Raw genomic sequence first — 16,805 nt, 5'->3', positions numbered from 1 at the left:
GGCACCCAAGGGAGCTCCTGTTCAAAAGGAAGCACCTACGATGGGCAAAAGGTAGGCTTTGCAGGGCTTAGATTTGTCTAGGATTTGTCATGGGGACGCGTGATCACTCCGAGACCTGCTTTTTGGGGACGGACATTTGTTCGGCACACTGATCCGATAGATGACGGCATGCTCTGGCGTACCTGATGGGTTAGATGCTGGCTGTGGGTGAGGACTAGGGTGTCACTCCTAACATGCAGAGGACTCTAACATGGCATGCTAACTGTTTTATGTGGAAAACGGGGAGCACCTCATCATTCAGGGCAGTGACAGGAATTCCAAACGAACTGCATGGCAGACCACACGGGCAGCTTTGAGCAGGCCCCTGAAAAATGTGCTCACTGGGATGAAACACCAAAGAAATTGGGTCTCTTGGTTACCAAAGACTAAAGCTCCTAGCTGCTAGTGCATTGGTGGAAAACTGCACGGTGTATGAGGCGAGGAGACCTCATGCTACGCAGGAGCAGCTAAGTTCTTCACAGGGGTCAACCGGCTCATTTCCCATCCCTCTCCCTGCCCTCGTCTTCAATGTTCTAGGATAACGAGAAATCACTGGGCCTCATCGAAACAGCTTAGTTTCCAGGTATCTTTACAAAGACAATTCAGTTTTCTTGGGCTACTAGGACAAGTCTCTGAATTCTAAAACCTGTTTTAGCAGGAGCTTCAGAAGAATTACTTCAGAGAGACGACGGTAGGCAACTCACGCACGTTCCATTTGTTAGCTCACGATCAATCCCGTTTCTGGGGTAATACTTAAAAGACAGCTTTGTAAAATGTAAGGATCTCGATTGCATACATAATATTTCCATCGTTATTTCTAAAGATATGCAGAACCATGGGCCAAGCCTTGTAGGAACTGGGAGGCTAACACATCTATCTTACTTGATACAGTCAATGCATAATTGAAAGCTTAATATTCAGACGCCTGCTTAGACCTGCCTTCTCACGTGTGGATGGAGATGAACATCAGTCACCCTTAGAAAGCATTAATAAAGTTGCCTTCGACACATGAAAAGCTAGGCTGAATGTGGTAGGGAACACCTATAATTCCAGCACTGGACAGGAAGCGGCAAGAGGCTTGTGAGTTCAAGGACAACCTGGGTTATACAGCAACGTACCCTTTCTCAGATACAACATAAACAACCAAAGACATTGAAGCTGCAACTTCAAGGTTTTTTTAGGGGTCACATGACTTCTCGATTCAAACCATGGCTGAGCAGTGTAGTCTCAGCTAAGGTATCCAAGTTCTAAATTTCAGAACCCACACCTGAGGACAGAACCATTAAAAGGCTCCTAAGAGATACAGCCTGCTCAGTCTGGTGCCTGGAATACAGCCAACGATTGATGACTTCTAACCTCCGTTAGTGTTGCTGGCCCTGCACCAATCACCCCTTCCTTCTTACCCATTGATGCACTGTGAATAGACTTTCAAAGAATGGCAAAAGGGGCCCTGCCACCCATGCTCCAGAGGCTCTAAAAAGACCAGGGGACAAAACACATTTCTAGTCTAATGTTAGTATCACCTGAAGAAAACTTTAATAAAAACTATAGCCCTCTCTCATGAGTAGCACACATTAAATGATCTGTTACTCGGGTTAAAATAATGCTTTGACTTTCTCAGTTGACTCAACACAAAATTGTGAGCACAGTGAGGCAGTGTGAGACATACCTCGTTACCACATCTCCTCAGGGCTGAGGAAGGAGCATCTACTGCTGGATTGACATGTGCCCACACAGTCACTGTGTAGGGAAACATCCACCTGGTGTGGCTCCCCACTAAGCAGAACCCATCGCCTTTGGATAGGAGAGCACTGGGTCCTAATGGAGGCAGTGGCCCTGCTCAGTGAAAAACACCTTTTGAGCCCCAGAAATCTTAGCCATACTTTGTTACCTCTTCTGAAGTGTTCAGTGTGTTCCCTTTGAGTATGGCAACATGTCCTCAGGGGACACCTTACAGCTTCCCTGTTGAGTAGCCCCAGCCTGTGATTAAAATGAGAATTTAAGTTCCCAAGTCCTACTGACCATGTTTCAAGAGCTTTCTGGGCACCAGAGGCTAGTGAATACCCCTGACAATATAGAAGTGGACCATTCCTTCATCACAGAATGTTCCTTTGGAAAAGATGCTGGTAGATAGTTTTGAGGTTCAATGTCCAGCGGAACTTCCTGTGATATAAAAGTTCTGTAACCAGCTGCAGAAGGCACTGAACACTGGGATGCGAGCCCAAGGATGTGAATTCTCATATTCAATGTTGTGGCCTGTGACTACCGAACTGGACATCAACCACAGCGGTCATTGACAAACGGCAGGCCCACGGCAGAGGAGAACTACTCCTCAGAGTGGGTTCCATCAGGAGGGGCTGAGGTGAAAACAATAAAGCACTATTGGGGTGAAGCCTGGCAGGCAAGGGACCACGAAGATGGCGCCTTACCTCTTTATTAGTGGAGGCTTCCGTGGGGTCACCGGGATGAAGGGGTGTGATTGATGACTCAGCACCCAGGGGTGAGGAACTGCCAGGAGACGGAGACTGGAAGACAACAAGAAGGACAGACAGCAGTGAGGATCTGAGGGCTGTGGCATCAAGTCGCACAGAGCACAAGTGCCCCGAGAGGACTGCAGTAGGGAGAAGCCTTTTTGGCAAGAATTGCCAACTGCATGGAGCAGGCCTGGCCAAGCAAGCTTTCAACTCCATCTCTTCAAAGGAGTTTTACAGCTTCGAGATTGTTTTTTCTTCCCGCAGGCTAATAATCTAAAGAAAATACAGACTTACAGTAGGCATCAAACATAAAGCCTTAAGGGTATTATACAATATGTTAATTGTATAACTTTCACTAACTTTTCTTAGTGAAAGTTAGACTCTTAGAATACAAATTTTCAAACGTCACAAGATGACCTGAATGGAAAACCGAGAACTGAAATTACCCATTGTGCTTTTTCTTGTCTGCTCACAAGTCTACACGTTGTCTCTTTCAACTCATGGGCTGCTGAAAACCCAACTTTCAAACCACACCGTTTGGATTGCGCCAGCATGGTGTAGAAACTCTCTTGTCAAATGACAGGGTTGAAAACAAGGCCAAGATCAACAGTTCTGGGTAGCATGCTGGTATGGTGTGCCTCTGTAGGCGGGCACAGGCAGGTACGAGCTGTGAACACAAAACGTGGGTTTGCGCATAGAACACAGCTAGTACCCCAGTAAGTATGTGCTGTGCTGCTTCTCTGTGTAGAATATTCACTGCTCATCCTGAGTGCTAGAAATCTATTTTTCCTGTGCAGATGACTCTAACTTGGGCCCCAGTGAAGGTCTTTTGACATACAGAGCTACAAATTTGCCACTTGCTGACCAAGGCAAGCAAGCACAAGCCCCTTCAAACAGATACAGCTCTTACAGGGCCGAAACAAAGGTATTCAAATGCCTGCTTCAGAACCTTCCTGGTAGGTATACTCTTAAAATAAATTACAAAGTACAAAGAAGCTAGATCATAGGTTTCACTTTCAAAGAATGTATCAGAGGCACGCTTTGGCCACTGACATGTAAGAGGAAAGAAGAAACATTATCGAGGTAGAGTCTCCCGGTGCTAGAGTCTCCTGGTATTCAACTCAGGCAAGTGAGAGGAAGGGTAGGAAGCAAATGTGATTTGATAATTCACAGGCTGAATGCTGGAAAGCAGAGTATGTACAGCAAAGATGCTAGTACCCATATGTTCATCTTGTGAGCCAAGGAAGGCCCAGGTCTAGTCTATGGCTCTCCATCAGGCCCAGCATCTCCCATTCATTGCCTGAGAATCCTGAAGGATTCTCCATGGGTTGTGGCTACAGAGGAAGCATTGTTGTTGTTGTTGCTGCTGCTGCTGCTGCTGAAGTCAATGTCACCAGTCCTGCCCCTGAAGGGGGCACAGTCCTGTCCTCCCCACCTCCCACATCACCAAAGCTATGGAAGCTGCCACCGTAGAGTCCCCAGACACGTACAGAAGCCTGTGTCATGACCCCTCATAACACAGACACTGCTGACATCAATCAAAGAAAAAAAAATCAAAGACTGCTTTGGAATCCACTATCGCCAAACTCAAAAGAACCCACACAACTGATGTCTTTCTTACATCTCATCTAAACAGAAGTGTCTTTCCCTATAGAAGCTATTTATAAAATGTGAAGAAAATAGAATGTTACGCCAGATGTGCAGACATCATCCAGACGCAAGAAACATGAAAGGGAACATGGTGCTCACAAGGAAGAATAGCTATCCAGAAAAATAGCTGTCTGTGCAAACGAAACCTATAAAATGCCCACAAACGGACAAACAGGCAACAACAACACAACCACAGAGACAAAACTAAGCAGCAACCCTGAGGAAACCCAGTGAGACACGAATGGGATAGGAAACGAGAAGGGCAACTCAGGAGAGTTCACCCAGGACAAAGGACAGAGAGAACCAGCGAGAAAGCTTGAGAGTAAACACTTCGATCGGTGACATGAAAGACCCACAGGACGCTCCATATCAGGCGGAAGACGGCATCTCAGGATTTGAGGACAGAAGTCCTCTCAGAAGTCACTCAGTCAGACAAAAACTTAAAAACAACGTACAAGGATGAGGAAGCTCTAGGAAAAACATGGGAAACCATTAGATGAAAACACCTTTGCATCATGGGAACTGAATAAAGGGGAAAGATGCTGGAAAATAATTTTCATGGGAAAATGCTCCCAAAGCTCTCAAATCTTTAGAGACACACAGATATTTCGTTCTCAAAGGACAACAGATCCAACCAAACAGACCTTCACCAAAGCATATTGGAGTCAAAATGACAAGCACACATGACCAAGTTATCTTATAATAGCAAGAGAAGGGGACTAGAGAAATGGCTTAGTAGCTAAGAGCACTGACTGCTCTTCCCGAGGTCCTGAGTTCAATTCCTACAACCACATGGTGGCTCACAACCATCTGTAATGGGATCCTATACATAAAAATGAATACACCTTTAAAAATGTAGCAAGAGAAGAGTCACATGTAAGGGACAGTCCCTCAGACTCACAGTAGGTTGCTTCACAGAAACCTCACCACTGACCCCAAGAGAATGGGAGGAGAAACCCTTGTCCCAAGAACTACGCCCAGACAATAACATAGAGGACAGATCACCTGAAGACCAGAAGTACTTAGGGGACCCTACTGTGAAAACGAAGGGTAGTTACTGCCATGATGATATCTGGGCACACACAAAGCTTACCAGGAGAGATGCATCACAGGCAGACAGACTTAAACCTCAGCAGGACAGGAAGGCTTTATGATGTGAAGGAGAACAAAGTTAAAAAGCCAGCCCTGTGCAATTAGCAGAACAGCAGGAGCCCACGCTTGCCAGGAACAACCTTGAGTGTAAGTGGATTATATTCTCCAATCAACATGACTGGATGAATGGGTTAAAAAGAAAAAGACTATTTACTTATTAAAGTAAACTCACTTCTCCAGTAGAGAATCATAAGTCTAAAAGTGAAATCTTAGAAACCCCCTTCTCTCTTTCTCTCTCTCTCTCTTTCTCTCTCTCTCTCTCTCTTCCTCCCTACCTCCCTCTCTCCCTCTCCCTACCCCCCTCTCTCTCACACACACACACTAGGAATAATTATAGTGATAATTGATAAAGCAGAATTTAAATGAAAAAAATGCAGAAAGAGACAAAGAATATCATTTTACGTTGATAAAAAGATCAGTTTACAAGAACGTAAAAGCTGTAAACATACACACCCAACACCGGATCAAATCAAGATGTTCTTCAGTAGATAAGGAAAATGTGGTATGTTTATACAGTGGGATATTACTGAACCATAAAATGAATTGAAAATGGTTGCATTAAATAAAACAGACAAATGCTACATGTTCTTAATTCATTTGTGGAAATCAATGATGCCTATTTTAAGAAGAATGGAATGGATTTCAGGCCACTAGAGACTGAGGAGGACACAGAGAAAAGTGACAGGAAGTTTCCAGTAAGAGTGATAGAGCCACTGTTCCTCTGGAGTTAGGCAGGTGTGAGTCAGCACACACAGACTACAATCCACAGACGAGTGTATGAGGTAACCATGGCCTCACAGTGCATAACACATACGCAAGCTGAGTGTGAGATCCCAACACTTAATAATTAATGGCTGGATAATGCAAATGCTTATTGCCCTAATTTGATTACTACATGGTTTATATGTATTATATTACCATAATGTGACCACAAAAATATGCAAAATATAATAGTTCAACAAAGTATATAAATAATATATAAGAGTCAGATACTGGTGATCCCAAGAAGATGGTGCCATTACATAGAAATCTTCATGTAAGCATGCTCACTGCCCCCTGCTTAGGTGGGAAGGGCTATAAAGAACACTCCTCGAGAGATTTTTGTAAAATTGAAGATTATGGTTCTTTACTCCTAAAATTCTACTCTACACTTTTCACTTAAATTTAGAATGAAAAAAAGTGTTAAGATTTACTAGGTAGCTAGTTAAAAACAAGCAGACTCGAAGGTCATGGAAGAGAGGACTCTCCTCTAATGAGTAACGAGATTGCCCCTCCTAAAGATTTAAAACATCATAAGGAAGAAGGGAAGGGTGCTGTCCAGGCCACTACAGCAAAGACTGCCTCCCTAAAGCATAAAAGGTTTATGGCTTTCTTAAATGTTTAAAAAAATCTGGCAGCTGCTCATTGACTTTACCTTAAGCCTGGCGGGTTTGAGTTCTACCCAAACTGTAACGGTCTTTTCCTTCTTCCAGCTCCTTTTCTTTGAGGCGAGTCAGGCCTTGCCGTCTTGACACTCCATGTGTCCTCACTCTCCATCTGGAGATGCCCCACACTCTGGATGATGTAGCTGCCTGCAGACCTACGACTGCTGGGCCTGTTTGCCTTCTTGACCTCGAACTCAAAACCGTGTAGTTTTCTCTTTCCCTTATCCATCTCTCTCTTCCTGCCTGGCAGCTGCTGCAAGCTCCGGTTTGCCTGGCCCTTTTTCCCTCTTCAATTCCAGTAAAACTGTCCTTGACTTTCCTCACTAGCTCTTTAAAAAAGTGATCTGTGAGATGAAGAAGCTGCAAATGGGACCCAAGATAACCCCCAACCTCTCAGTGTTAATGGCAAGACCTTTATGAGATGACCAGTTCTTTGCGATGTTTCGGCTGTTCCTGGATATGGGTTAACTGTGAAAAAGGGGCCTCCTCGTTAGCTTTAACTGTCTGTCAGTGTCCATAGCCCAGAGTCATCTGAGGGAGTGCCTCAGTCAGATTGGCCCATGGGGTACTTTCTTGATTGCTGATTGATAAAGGAGGGTCCATTCCACTTTGCATAGTACCGTGCCGGGACAGAGGCTTCTGGGCTGCATGAGCGTTTCTCTGTGTCTTCAGCTCCAGTTTCAGTCCTGACTTCCCTCAGTGCTGGAGGGAGACCTAGAAGCATTTGACAAAATAACCTCATTTTCCCCCAAGTTATTTTGATCATGTTGTTTATCAAAGCAACAGAAATCAACCAAAACAGACAAGAGTTCAACCTCCTTTTCTTCTGTGCATGCTTGCCTTCTGCCGTGGTAGCGAATGGCACACAGGCCCTTGGCGGGTGAGGGTGCTAGACTCTGGGACTTAGCCTGCAGAACTGCAAAGCAAATAATCAATTCTTTATTGATACTCGGCCTGTTTTTGGCACAAAAGCTCGAAGTGCCCATAATTTAAATGATCTTTTCTCTGATCATGCTGCCAAAGTCACCTGTAAATGGAGAAGGCTGCCTGATCAATGGCTCCCTTTAAAAAGTAAATTGCATCCCCTCCCTTCAAAGATTTTCAGATGGGACACGACATCTGCAATGAAGGCAGCCCTGCACCACAGTGAGAGGAAGCGGAGGCCGCGCAGACTCTCTCCTTCCACCGCACGCCACGGCACGCCACGGCACTGTTCTGGGATTGGGTAAAGCACACATCGGTTAACTCATAAGATGTTACGCTGAGTCCTCAAAGCTATTGAGATCCGGCTTTGTAACACTAAGGGCCCACTTTATAAATACTAGACTCATGATAAAGGTTTACATTTTCCCATAAAACTGACTGGGCTGTTTTAATTTTTTATCATGTCCAAATACATAAGAGCATTTGTGTGTGTGTGTGTGTGTGTGTGTGTGTGTGTGTGTGTGCGTTTTAGGATGATGAAGTGTTTAAATTTTCAAGCTCTGGTGTCTAATAGAGAAGAGACTGAGTTTAGTCCTGCCTACTCAGCTCCGAGCTGGACAGGGAGCCTATCCCCTGACCCTTCCTGAGAAAGTGGGAAGACAGTTCTGACGCACTCCCTGAGGCCAGCGCAAGGACTGGCTGGGCTAATGCACACTGATGGGCGGCACAGCCATGGGCTACTTTCTTCATTTCCTTTTGTTTCCTCATTAAAATTTCATTCATGGATAAGGCAAAAAAGGAAGCAGAAGTCTCCTCCATAAAACCACACCACAAAGACTCTACATTAATTCGCAAGCTCCAGCACTTTAATGGGATATTGGTAAAAATAGCTCATTAGTGGCTACAGCTAGGGGGCAGGTGTCTGCAACTGCTGTGGGTATAACTTGTGGCACATCCACTGCTCTCCATGCAAGAAAGGTCTTCAGGATGAGAAAGTTGAAAAGGATACTACTGTAGTGATTGATCTACAAACCATGCCCTCCTCCTGTTAATTACAGCCTGGTGCAGATGACCCAGCACAGCACAGAGTAAGGACACCTATGAAAGATGTCTGTTAGCTCTACCCAGCCCTGAGTCCGAGTGAATACTGATGCTTTACAAAGAAACTCAGGAACAAGAATTCACTTCAATGAAGGATGGGGAGAAAATAAATATTGAAAATGTATACAGAGTGGCCAAAACCACTGGGGGGACTGAGTTCCTTAGTAATTTCAGCCATAAAGAACAATTCAGAGACCTGCCTGGGTTTTCCTTTCTGTTTTTCCTTCCTCTCCACCCTCTCCCCCCGCCCCTGTGACTGAGGATCTGATATACCAAATGGGATAGTAAGAGTTCACAAGTCTTCTTCACCAGGGACCTGTTTTCTCTCTTCATAAAAATCTCCAAGCAAATCAGTTCCAATGCAAGCCTTTAATCTACTGCCTTTGCTGGGAAGCAGCAGTTCCAGACTATCTCAGTGCTGAAGGCATCCTGAAGCTCAGCTCTGACTCCTTTGTTAAAGGACTGCCGCTCTGGTCTACCTCTTTTTCATTAAGCCAAACAGCACCATGGGCTGTTTCCAACCTCTTGTTCCTGCTCAGTGACTTGATTTCTGCTCCTTGTCTGGACTCTACGTGTGTATGGGGAGGCCCATTCTAAATATCGCTCCTCCTGTGCAATCTTCCCAGTCCTCTTTCGGTGAGAGGATTCCCTCTGGACTGTCTTACACGCATTTTATCTGTGCCATTCGTGTACTGCTTGACTTTCTCCCTTGTATATTATACAGTGACAGTACTCTGGCATAATATTTTAATAAGTACAACAAAGGCAGGATTTATAATTAATTTACATGTTTCTTTCCCAAGTACCTAAGACAAAGGCCCTCATAAAATATACAACAGGATTTCAGTACATGTGATGAATAGAAAATGCAGACACCTATCTTGTATCATTTGGAAAAGCAGATGAAAACGAATTTTCTGCAGCAGAGTAAAGTTCTGAGCACACACATGGTTATTAGTATCCGTGGCTCTCCACTCTTTCTTGAGAGTCTGTCACCCCTGCTTGCAAACCATCTCCTGAGAGAGTAGGGCACTGTGGCAGACTGCTAGAGGCACCTGTATTCACAGAAGCTGCTTTTACGTACACCGTCAGAGCACGCCATCATTCAATCCTTCCCAGCCTGAACAACATCCTGCTTCTAGTACTTTTCTGTGCGGGATTTCAAAGGTGCGGGCACACGGGGTGAGCCGTGGCATAAACTTCGGTTCTTCAATCTCGTTTTGAGACTCTGTGGGGCTTCCTACTCCCAGCGTTTCCAGATGGGGCTCCCATTTATGCTTAGCTCTCTGTGTTTACCTGCCTTTACCCCTTTCTCCGAATCAGTACACGCTGCTTTCCCTACATGTCTGAGTTCCTTTAAATCAAACCTTCTTCCTCTGTGGAATGATTTTTGAAGAGCCCCAGATATGAGTTTCTTCCCAACATATGTTTGCATTTCTGAAATCTGAGGCCGATTGAGAAGTACATGATTACTCACTCTGTACTATAACTCAAACGATATCATCAGGGCACATTTGTATTTCCTTAATGTGGAGAAGCAGTGAAGTTAGCATAGGCATTGAATGAGCGTAATTATGTCATTAAGACGATAATAGCTTAGCTTAATGAGGTGTTTTATACATACATTCATAATGGATTCAGTTAATACCGGCGGGATACTTGGAAAGAACTGCCAGCCCACCTTCTCAAAGCATTTCTGTTCTTTCCCCACAGACAACACCCTCCATTCCCATCTCGGAGCCCATAAACCTGTGTGGAAGCTGTCAGGACTCTAGGGATCCGTGCTCGGCCGCACTCAGCTCAGGAGATGATTTTATCATGGGAACAACACGCACACAGAATTGTTTTTGCTGGACGGTATCACCAGAGCTCTAAGCTTTTAAAGCCATGTTCTCAAGGCAAAAGATTAACTGGCTAATCATACACCACCTATTGAGGATAAACCAACCCTTCACCTGATAAGGCTGCATTTGTCAACAGGGTATCTTGCCAAACAGCTCACTTGATGTTTGTGAAATGCTTTACACTGGACAAATGAGAAAGCCTTTCGTTCACTTCCCTTTCAAGTCCATTCGTCTCTCGATGGGTGCCTCATGATTTCCTGCCTAGGCTCTGACAGCAAAACCCAGGTACTTTAAACTTCTATTAAGAGAGGCAACTGAGGTGCGTGTGACCGTGCCAGCTGTGGTGGTGCACACCCCTGATCCTGGTACTTGAGGAGCTGAGATGGGAAGGACAAAGGATTTGAGAATGCCCTGGACTATGTGGTGAGTTCGAGGCTGGCATGAACTGTATAGAACCCCTCCCACCCCTGTCTCAAACCAAAGCAAAGGAGGGGATATAGCTGCACTCATAATGTATGATAACACGTCTGCTGGACATGGTGAGAGCTATCGTTCCCAGAGGGCTTAGAGTGTCATTACACCTGCTACCTCATTGTCTAGGCTGCAGGTTATCTGTGCACAAGGCACGAATAGCCACTGATATAAACCAGCCCTCGGCAGTGAAAGACGCCACAGCCTGGGGTGTGCCCTGGGTGGGCAGTGTCCAGATGAACTCATCCATCAGAACACAGAGAATAAAAGGCAGCACCGGAGAGATACGGCAACAAGCACACCTTCCCCAGGTCCTGGCTAAGAACAAAATGGCCCCTGCTCTCTAGGCCACCATTCACTTCCAAACTCATTTTCCTCCATCCTGGGCAATGCCTTCTCCTCACTGACTCCCTACTGTCAAGGGAAATGCGGAGGGTAGCCTACAGTCTGGCCGGGCCAGAAGCAGAGGAATGAAGCCAGTCAGTATACCCAGTGCAGCCCGAGGGGCACGTACCTCTTCTTCATGACTTTCAAATTGGTACATCCAAAAGTTCTCCATCTTTGCACGTACTGTTCGGGCAGCAGGGCGAGCGTCCTAGTGTATCCACTTGTGAGCTTCGGTGCGCTCCTGATCTCAGTGCCACTTGGGGGACACTTCTGGTGGTGTCAGGTGCCCTTGTCAATAATGCAACTGGGTAATAGGAGATGTGACCACCTCCAGGGTGCCTGACCCTCCATGTTAACCCTTCGGCATCGGGTGGCCAGGGCCGTCATTGGCACAGTGGCGTCAGCTGATACTTCCAAGAAGGATCTAGCCCACCCTCGCCGTCAGCAGCACCTACTATTTCTGGGGAAAATAAACTCAGCACAGAGGTGCTACCAGAGGCTTTCACACACCCCAGACTCTGCTATGTTTATAGAACCTGTGAAGAAGCGCCCAGCTGTGGTGAAGGGAGGGGAGGGAGGTGGCTGAAAATGTTCTTTCGGGCCTTGATCGAACACACCTGGCTGTGTGGGGAGAGCTTAGGGATGTCTGATCATCTGCTGGCCCGGTCCCAGTGGTGCAGGCTGCTGGCAGTATACCACCCCGCACTGACCGCATGCTCTATCACTGTGTGCCGCAAGTGAGAGGGGGGGTCTGACAGACGGAAAAAGAACTGCCTCATGGTTAGTATGGCTTGGACCACACCAACTGAGGACCCAAAATTAGGCTGAAAAACCAACTGTATCTATCTGTGGGGCCAGAGCCAACAAGAGGGGGAGTAAGACACATCTGGGTAGAAGTGATCTGGGGAGAACACAGGCGAGCTGAGGAGGGACCTATGTGCACAGAGGCCCTCAAGCAACATCAGCTTCCTGGTCACCAAGCCCTCTGTCAGACCTGTTAACAGGGTTCCCTCTGAGGCTACCTATCCAGTTAATGAGCTGTGGACAGGGCTAAATGGGAGAACAAGCCACATAGGATATAAAGCAATCTACAGCTGGAAAACTAGCCATTCTTAGATTTTTGGTTGTGAGCCTAGCCTTAAGGGCAGAGCCATCTCTCCAGCCCGGAAACCAGCCATTCTTACTGCCAGTTTCCCATGTGTGGGCAAGCTCAGTGGCCAGGGGAAGGACCACAGAGACTGCATCTCTGGATTCACCCATCTCTTCCATCTCGAGAGTCCGATCAGACTTGCTGTCAATCAAGTGCACCTTCCACAGCCTCTGTCAGTGCCCTGCAATACCTGTTAGCCACTACTCAAGAAGGAAAGCCCTTCGCAGGACAGTGCTCAGGGAGTCCCTAGATGATGAAGTTAGACACTTCTCCACATGCCCTTTCCCTCCTGTTACCTATTTCAAGTGGAGAAATCTTTGGGTGTTGGTTATGAGGTGTCCGGAATAACAGTCCCTGCCAGTTAACTCTCTGGCTTGTGGTGAAGCTGCTTTCCCTTGACTACTCTTGACCCTGTTTTGGCTTTAGTTTTGGAGCCATTAGGACATGGCTCTGGATGCCACTGCTGCCATGGAGGGTTTGTCGGCCTCTCAGGTATTAGCCAGAGATGACCACTCACACACGAACTCAGTTATCAGGCAACAGAAGACTCAAAACCTAGGCCTTCTGTGAGGTAGGCAGCGTGTGCGTGCATCATCCTTTTGGCCCGATGGAGCTTGAACCTCTTCCCCTGGCTGTCTTGTTTTTATTCTCCCTCTCCTTTAATGTTCATTCTGTACCTGAAACCTACTTAATTATTCATCACCACCTTCTCCAGGCTGCATCAATTATGGAACACATCTGTGATGGGAAACTTTACCAGTAGCAAGATCGTGCTGAGACGGGAGCGTAAGGAATAGGAAACACACACCACAATGGGGGGAGACAGCACAGTGCTGGGACAACAGCCAGCCTCAAGGCCAGTTCAACCTGCAGGCCTCCCACCCTACAGGCTTCTCCCAACCCCAGCAATTTCTCTGAATTCCATGCTCCCCAGTCATCCCTGCATCTTGGCCCAGAGAGAAACAACACTATTCATAGAGTACACTGGGTCAACTAGAGGCCTGAGTGAGGCTGGGCAGCGCTAAAGGCTACCGTCTAGTGGGCAGATACTTCTGTCCCTACAGGCAAAGGAGACCACCAGCACAGAGAATGAACGCTTGGCCATAACTTGTGAGCCTTTACAGCAGATTCTATGGACACTGGAAGCTCTCTAATATTGAAAAAAAAAAAACCCAAAACTCACCCCGAGAGTGTGGCATGGGTATGTTTGTCCTCCAGGACAAAAGCCCCCTTTAAAATTTCTCCACTGCCCCTTTACCTGTGCTCCTGGATGTAACCACCTGCTCCACATCTGTGCCGGCTCACTCATACCTATGTAGCACGTGGCTTCATTCTCCTGTTGGTTACTTTGGGACCTGCACGTTTTCTTTCCCATAGCTACAAGGTGGACCAACAGCCTCGGATCTCAACATGGTTGATGATGTCGATGGCAGAAGACACAGTTAGCCGTGCTCTCACCCTTGCAGGCTTTGCTGACATAATCACTGATACCGAATATGTGGGGAGAGGCTTTGTGGGTGGCCCCCAAAGATCAGACCCTTGTGTAAACCTCTCCTTGGGAAGGACATGAGGGTCAGATATCCGTCTTGACAATGAGATAAAACTGCAGAAGTACAATGTTACTGGGTCATTGGGTTACCATGGACTATGGCTGCCATCTTGCCACCAGACTCTGGAGCCTTCTTGCTTTGCATACTTTAAGGGTGAGACTGGGCCCATGGGACAAAGAACTGAGAATGCCCTGGCCACGATCAATGGGAAGCCAAGGCTGTCAGCCAATTGGTTTTGAAGAGCTGGATACTGCCCATAGCATGGGAGCTTGGGAGCAGAGCTTTTCCCAGGAAAGCTTTATGATGGTAACCTCCCTCCTCTCATGCCCACTTGCAACCTGGTAGTATGAAACAGATGTGTGTGTGTGCGTGTGTGTGTGTGTGTGTGTGTGTGTGTGTGTGTGTGTGTATGGTGTGTGTGTGTTGCTTTAGGCTGCTAGATTTTTGGGATGATCTGTTATGTGGCAGTAGTCTAAGGCATCACATAAGGATTCAGATGAAAGCCTTAGGAGCAGAGTAGGCTGAGAGGTTTGGCTGTGGACTTGATAAAGGATTGGCCTCAAGCACAACACTGTGCAGACAGACCTCTCTGCCTGTCACACAGTATCCCTGGGGTCTTGTACAATACCTTAGGTGCAGAGTACACTTACAGCATATCAGTTCAATTTTAAGATGCTCTTTCAACTTACAAATAGGGACCACAGTCCTACGTCTCTTCTAGTTCAGTTGAAAAGTGATGGACAGGTCTGGGATGGAATAAAAAGGCTTGGAACCCAACTGCTAAAGGTGCTCTCAGGTCAGGGGATGTACAAAGACTTAGGACTCCACTGCCAGGCTGTGCTCTGGAGTCAGGAAGGAGGATGAGACCTAGTGCCCTCTGCTGGCCAGTCCCCACCCCAATTAGCCCTGCGAGGCAAGGGAACACAGCAAGACTCTTGGCCCACTGGAGAGATTGCTTAGTGATTAAGATCACCTTTTCTCTTCCAAAGGACCCAGGTTCAATCCCAGAGTGAACACTTAGGACAAAAGCAAGAAAGCAAAATGCAGTGGCTTACAAGATAGACACTCCTGCTCAATGTACTGACACCAGAACGTGCTGAGAGCCGAAGCAATAACCATCAGTGCCTTAGAACCAGACAGCCCTCACCAATCAGAAGCAGGGGTCACAAGTCTGCAAGAGTGTGAGAAGCCTCACAAGTACCATAAAACCTCAGGGTCCAGACAGCTGGTCTCCAGTGTACACGAGCCATGTATACTACCAACAAGGGGCTCTTCCAGGGACCGTGTCTTCATAAAGATGTCTTGCATCTGACCTTGGAGATCACTAAGAATCCAGCATCTTGGTTGACCTGGCTGACTGGGTGATCGTCTAGCCTCCATTGTTCTTAAGCTCTCAAGGAACTTCAGCTGCAGAGCCAGCATCGAGTCATCGTCCTTCCCTCATCAGTGGACATGGGGGCTTGCTGTGCACTAGGCTGCTGTGTAACCCTTACTCACTGTCCAGGAGTGAATCCTCCTCAGGCTACCAGTGGCATCTCTTACAGCCAGATCATTAAATTGTTAGGATTGCTCACTGTGAGTTATTCCCCTACCCCCCCTTTTTTTAATGAGTGAACAAAAAACCATGCATCTGGGAAAGACACTAATCTGTTTCTCTGTGATGGGTAAATCATGTTCATGACAGGTCCCCAGCACCCAGCACCCATATGGTGGCTCACAGACATAAGTAACTCTAGTTCCAGAGGATGTGGCACCCTCTTCTGGCCTCTGAGGTGATGAGGCACACATGGTACAGAAGCAGACATGCAGGCAAAACACTCATACACATTAAATGACATAAAATAGATTTTATAATAGGACTCCAGAGCTAGATTCCTCCCAGCTCCCCTTATTCTCTATGGCAACTCCTTATCTATATAATAGTCACTGTGTGTGTGTGTGTGTGTGTGTGTGTATTGTGTATAAATTGTGTGTGTCATAATTGAAGGAGAAAGAAAATGTGTCTATAATAAAAACAAGTTAAAAGAATATATACTATCAAGTGAGCTCTATAGAAGATGCTAGAAAGAATACTTTAGGCTAACAAGAAAGATAAGTAAATCTAAGAGGCTACAGGACAAAATAAATGAAGCTAACATGGTATTAACAAAAAGAGAACTAAGAAACATACATACAACCACAAAATTAACAAAAAACCCCCAGGAATTAATACATACCTTTCAATAATAATACTATTAATGATCTTAATTATTTCATCAAAAGATTAAGAATAGCCCACTGGATTAGAAAACAGAATTCTTCTCTCACTGACTCCAACAAACACTTCTCTCTATCAAAGACAGTTATTATCTTAGGGTGGCAGGCTAGGAAAAGGTATTTCAAGCGGATGGAACCAGAAACAAGCAGGATCAATATTCTAATATATGTTAAAACATAATTTATATGTTAGATCAACAGAGAGAACATTACAGTTCTAATCATATACACACTGAACAGAATAGACCTGACTTCATAAAGCAAACATTAATATGCATAAAGTCATAGATTAATTCTACACAGTAACAGACTTTAATATTCCACACTCACCATTAGACCATCCAGAAAAAATTAAACAGGGGAACAACAGGATGAAATGACAC

The 16,805-nt window shown here is 46.0% G+C and overlaps 1 protein-coding gene and 1 long non-coding RNA gene across 7 annotated transcripts in view; one reads left to right on the top strand and one right to left on the bottom strand.

Moving 5' to 3' along the window:
- Positions 1-13,768, top strand: part of LOC147997079 (uncharacterized) — a 74,224-nt gene extending 60,456 nt beyond the window's left edge. Inside the window, exon 3 of the long non-coding RNA XR_015653088.1 lies at positions 10,478-13,768. This is a non-coding gene — a long non-coding RNA (uncharacterized LOC147997079). The remainder of the gene's footprint in view (positions 1-10,477) is intronic.
- The window catches only part of Apba1 (amyloid beta precursor protein binding family A member 1), a 206,095-nt gene that overhangs the window by 34,930 nt on the left and 154,360 nt on the right, over positions 1-16,805 (bottom strand). For all 6 annotated transcript variants that reach the window (NM_031779.3, XM_087594320.1, XM_087594328.1 and 3 more), the window contains 1 exon segment: positions 2,469-2,564. In NM_031779.3, the coding sequence (NP_113967.2) occupies positions 2,469-2,564 (96 nt within the window).

The sequence above is a fragment of the Rattus norvegicus genome, chromosome 1, assembly GCF_021556685.1.
Source record: "Rattus norvegicus strain SHRSP/BbbUtx chromosome 1, alternate assembly SHRSP_T2T, whole genome shotgun sequence".
In the NCBI taxonomy this organism is placed as follows: Eukaryota; Metazoa; Chordata; class Mammalia; order Rodentia; family Muridae; genus Rattus; species Rattus norvegicus.
This window is presented reverse-complemented; position numbering and strand designations above follow the sequence as displayed.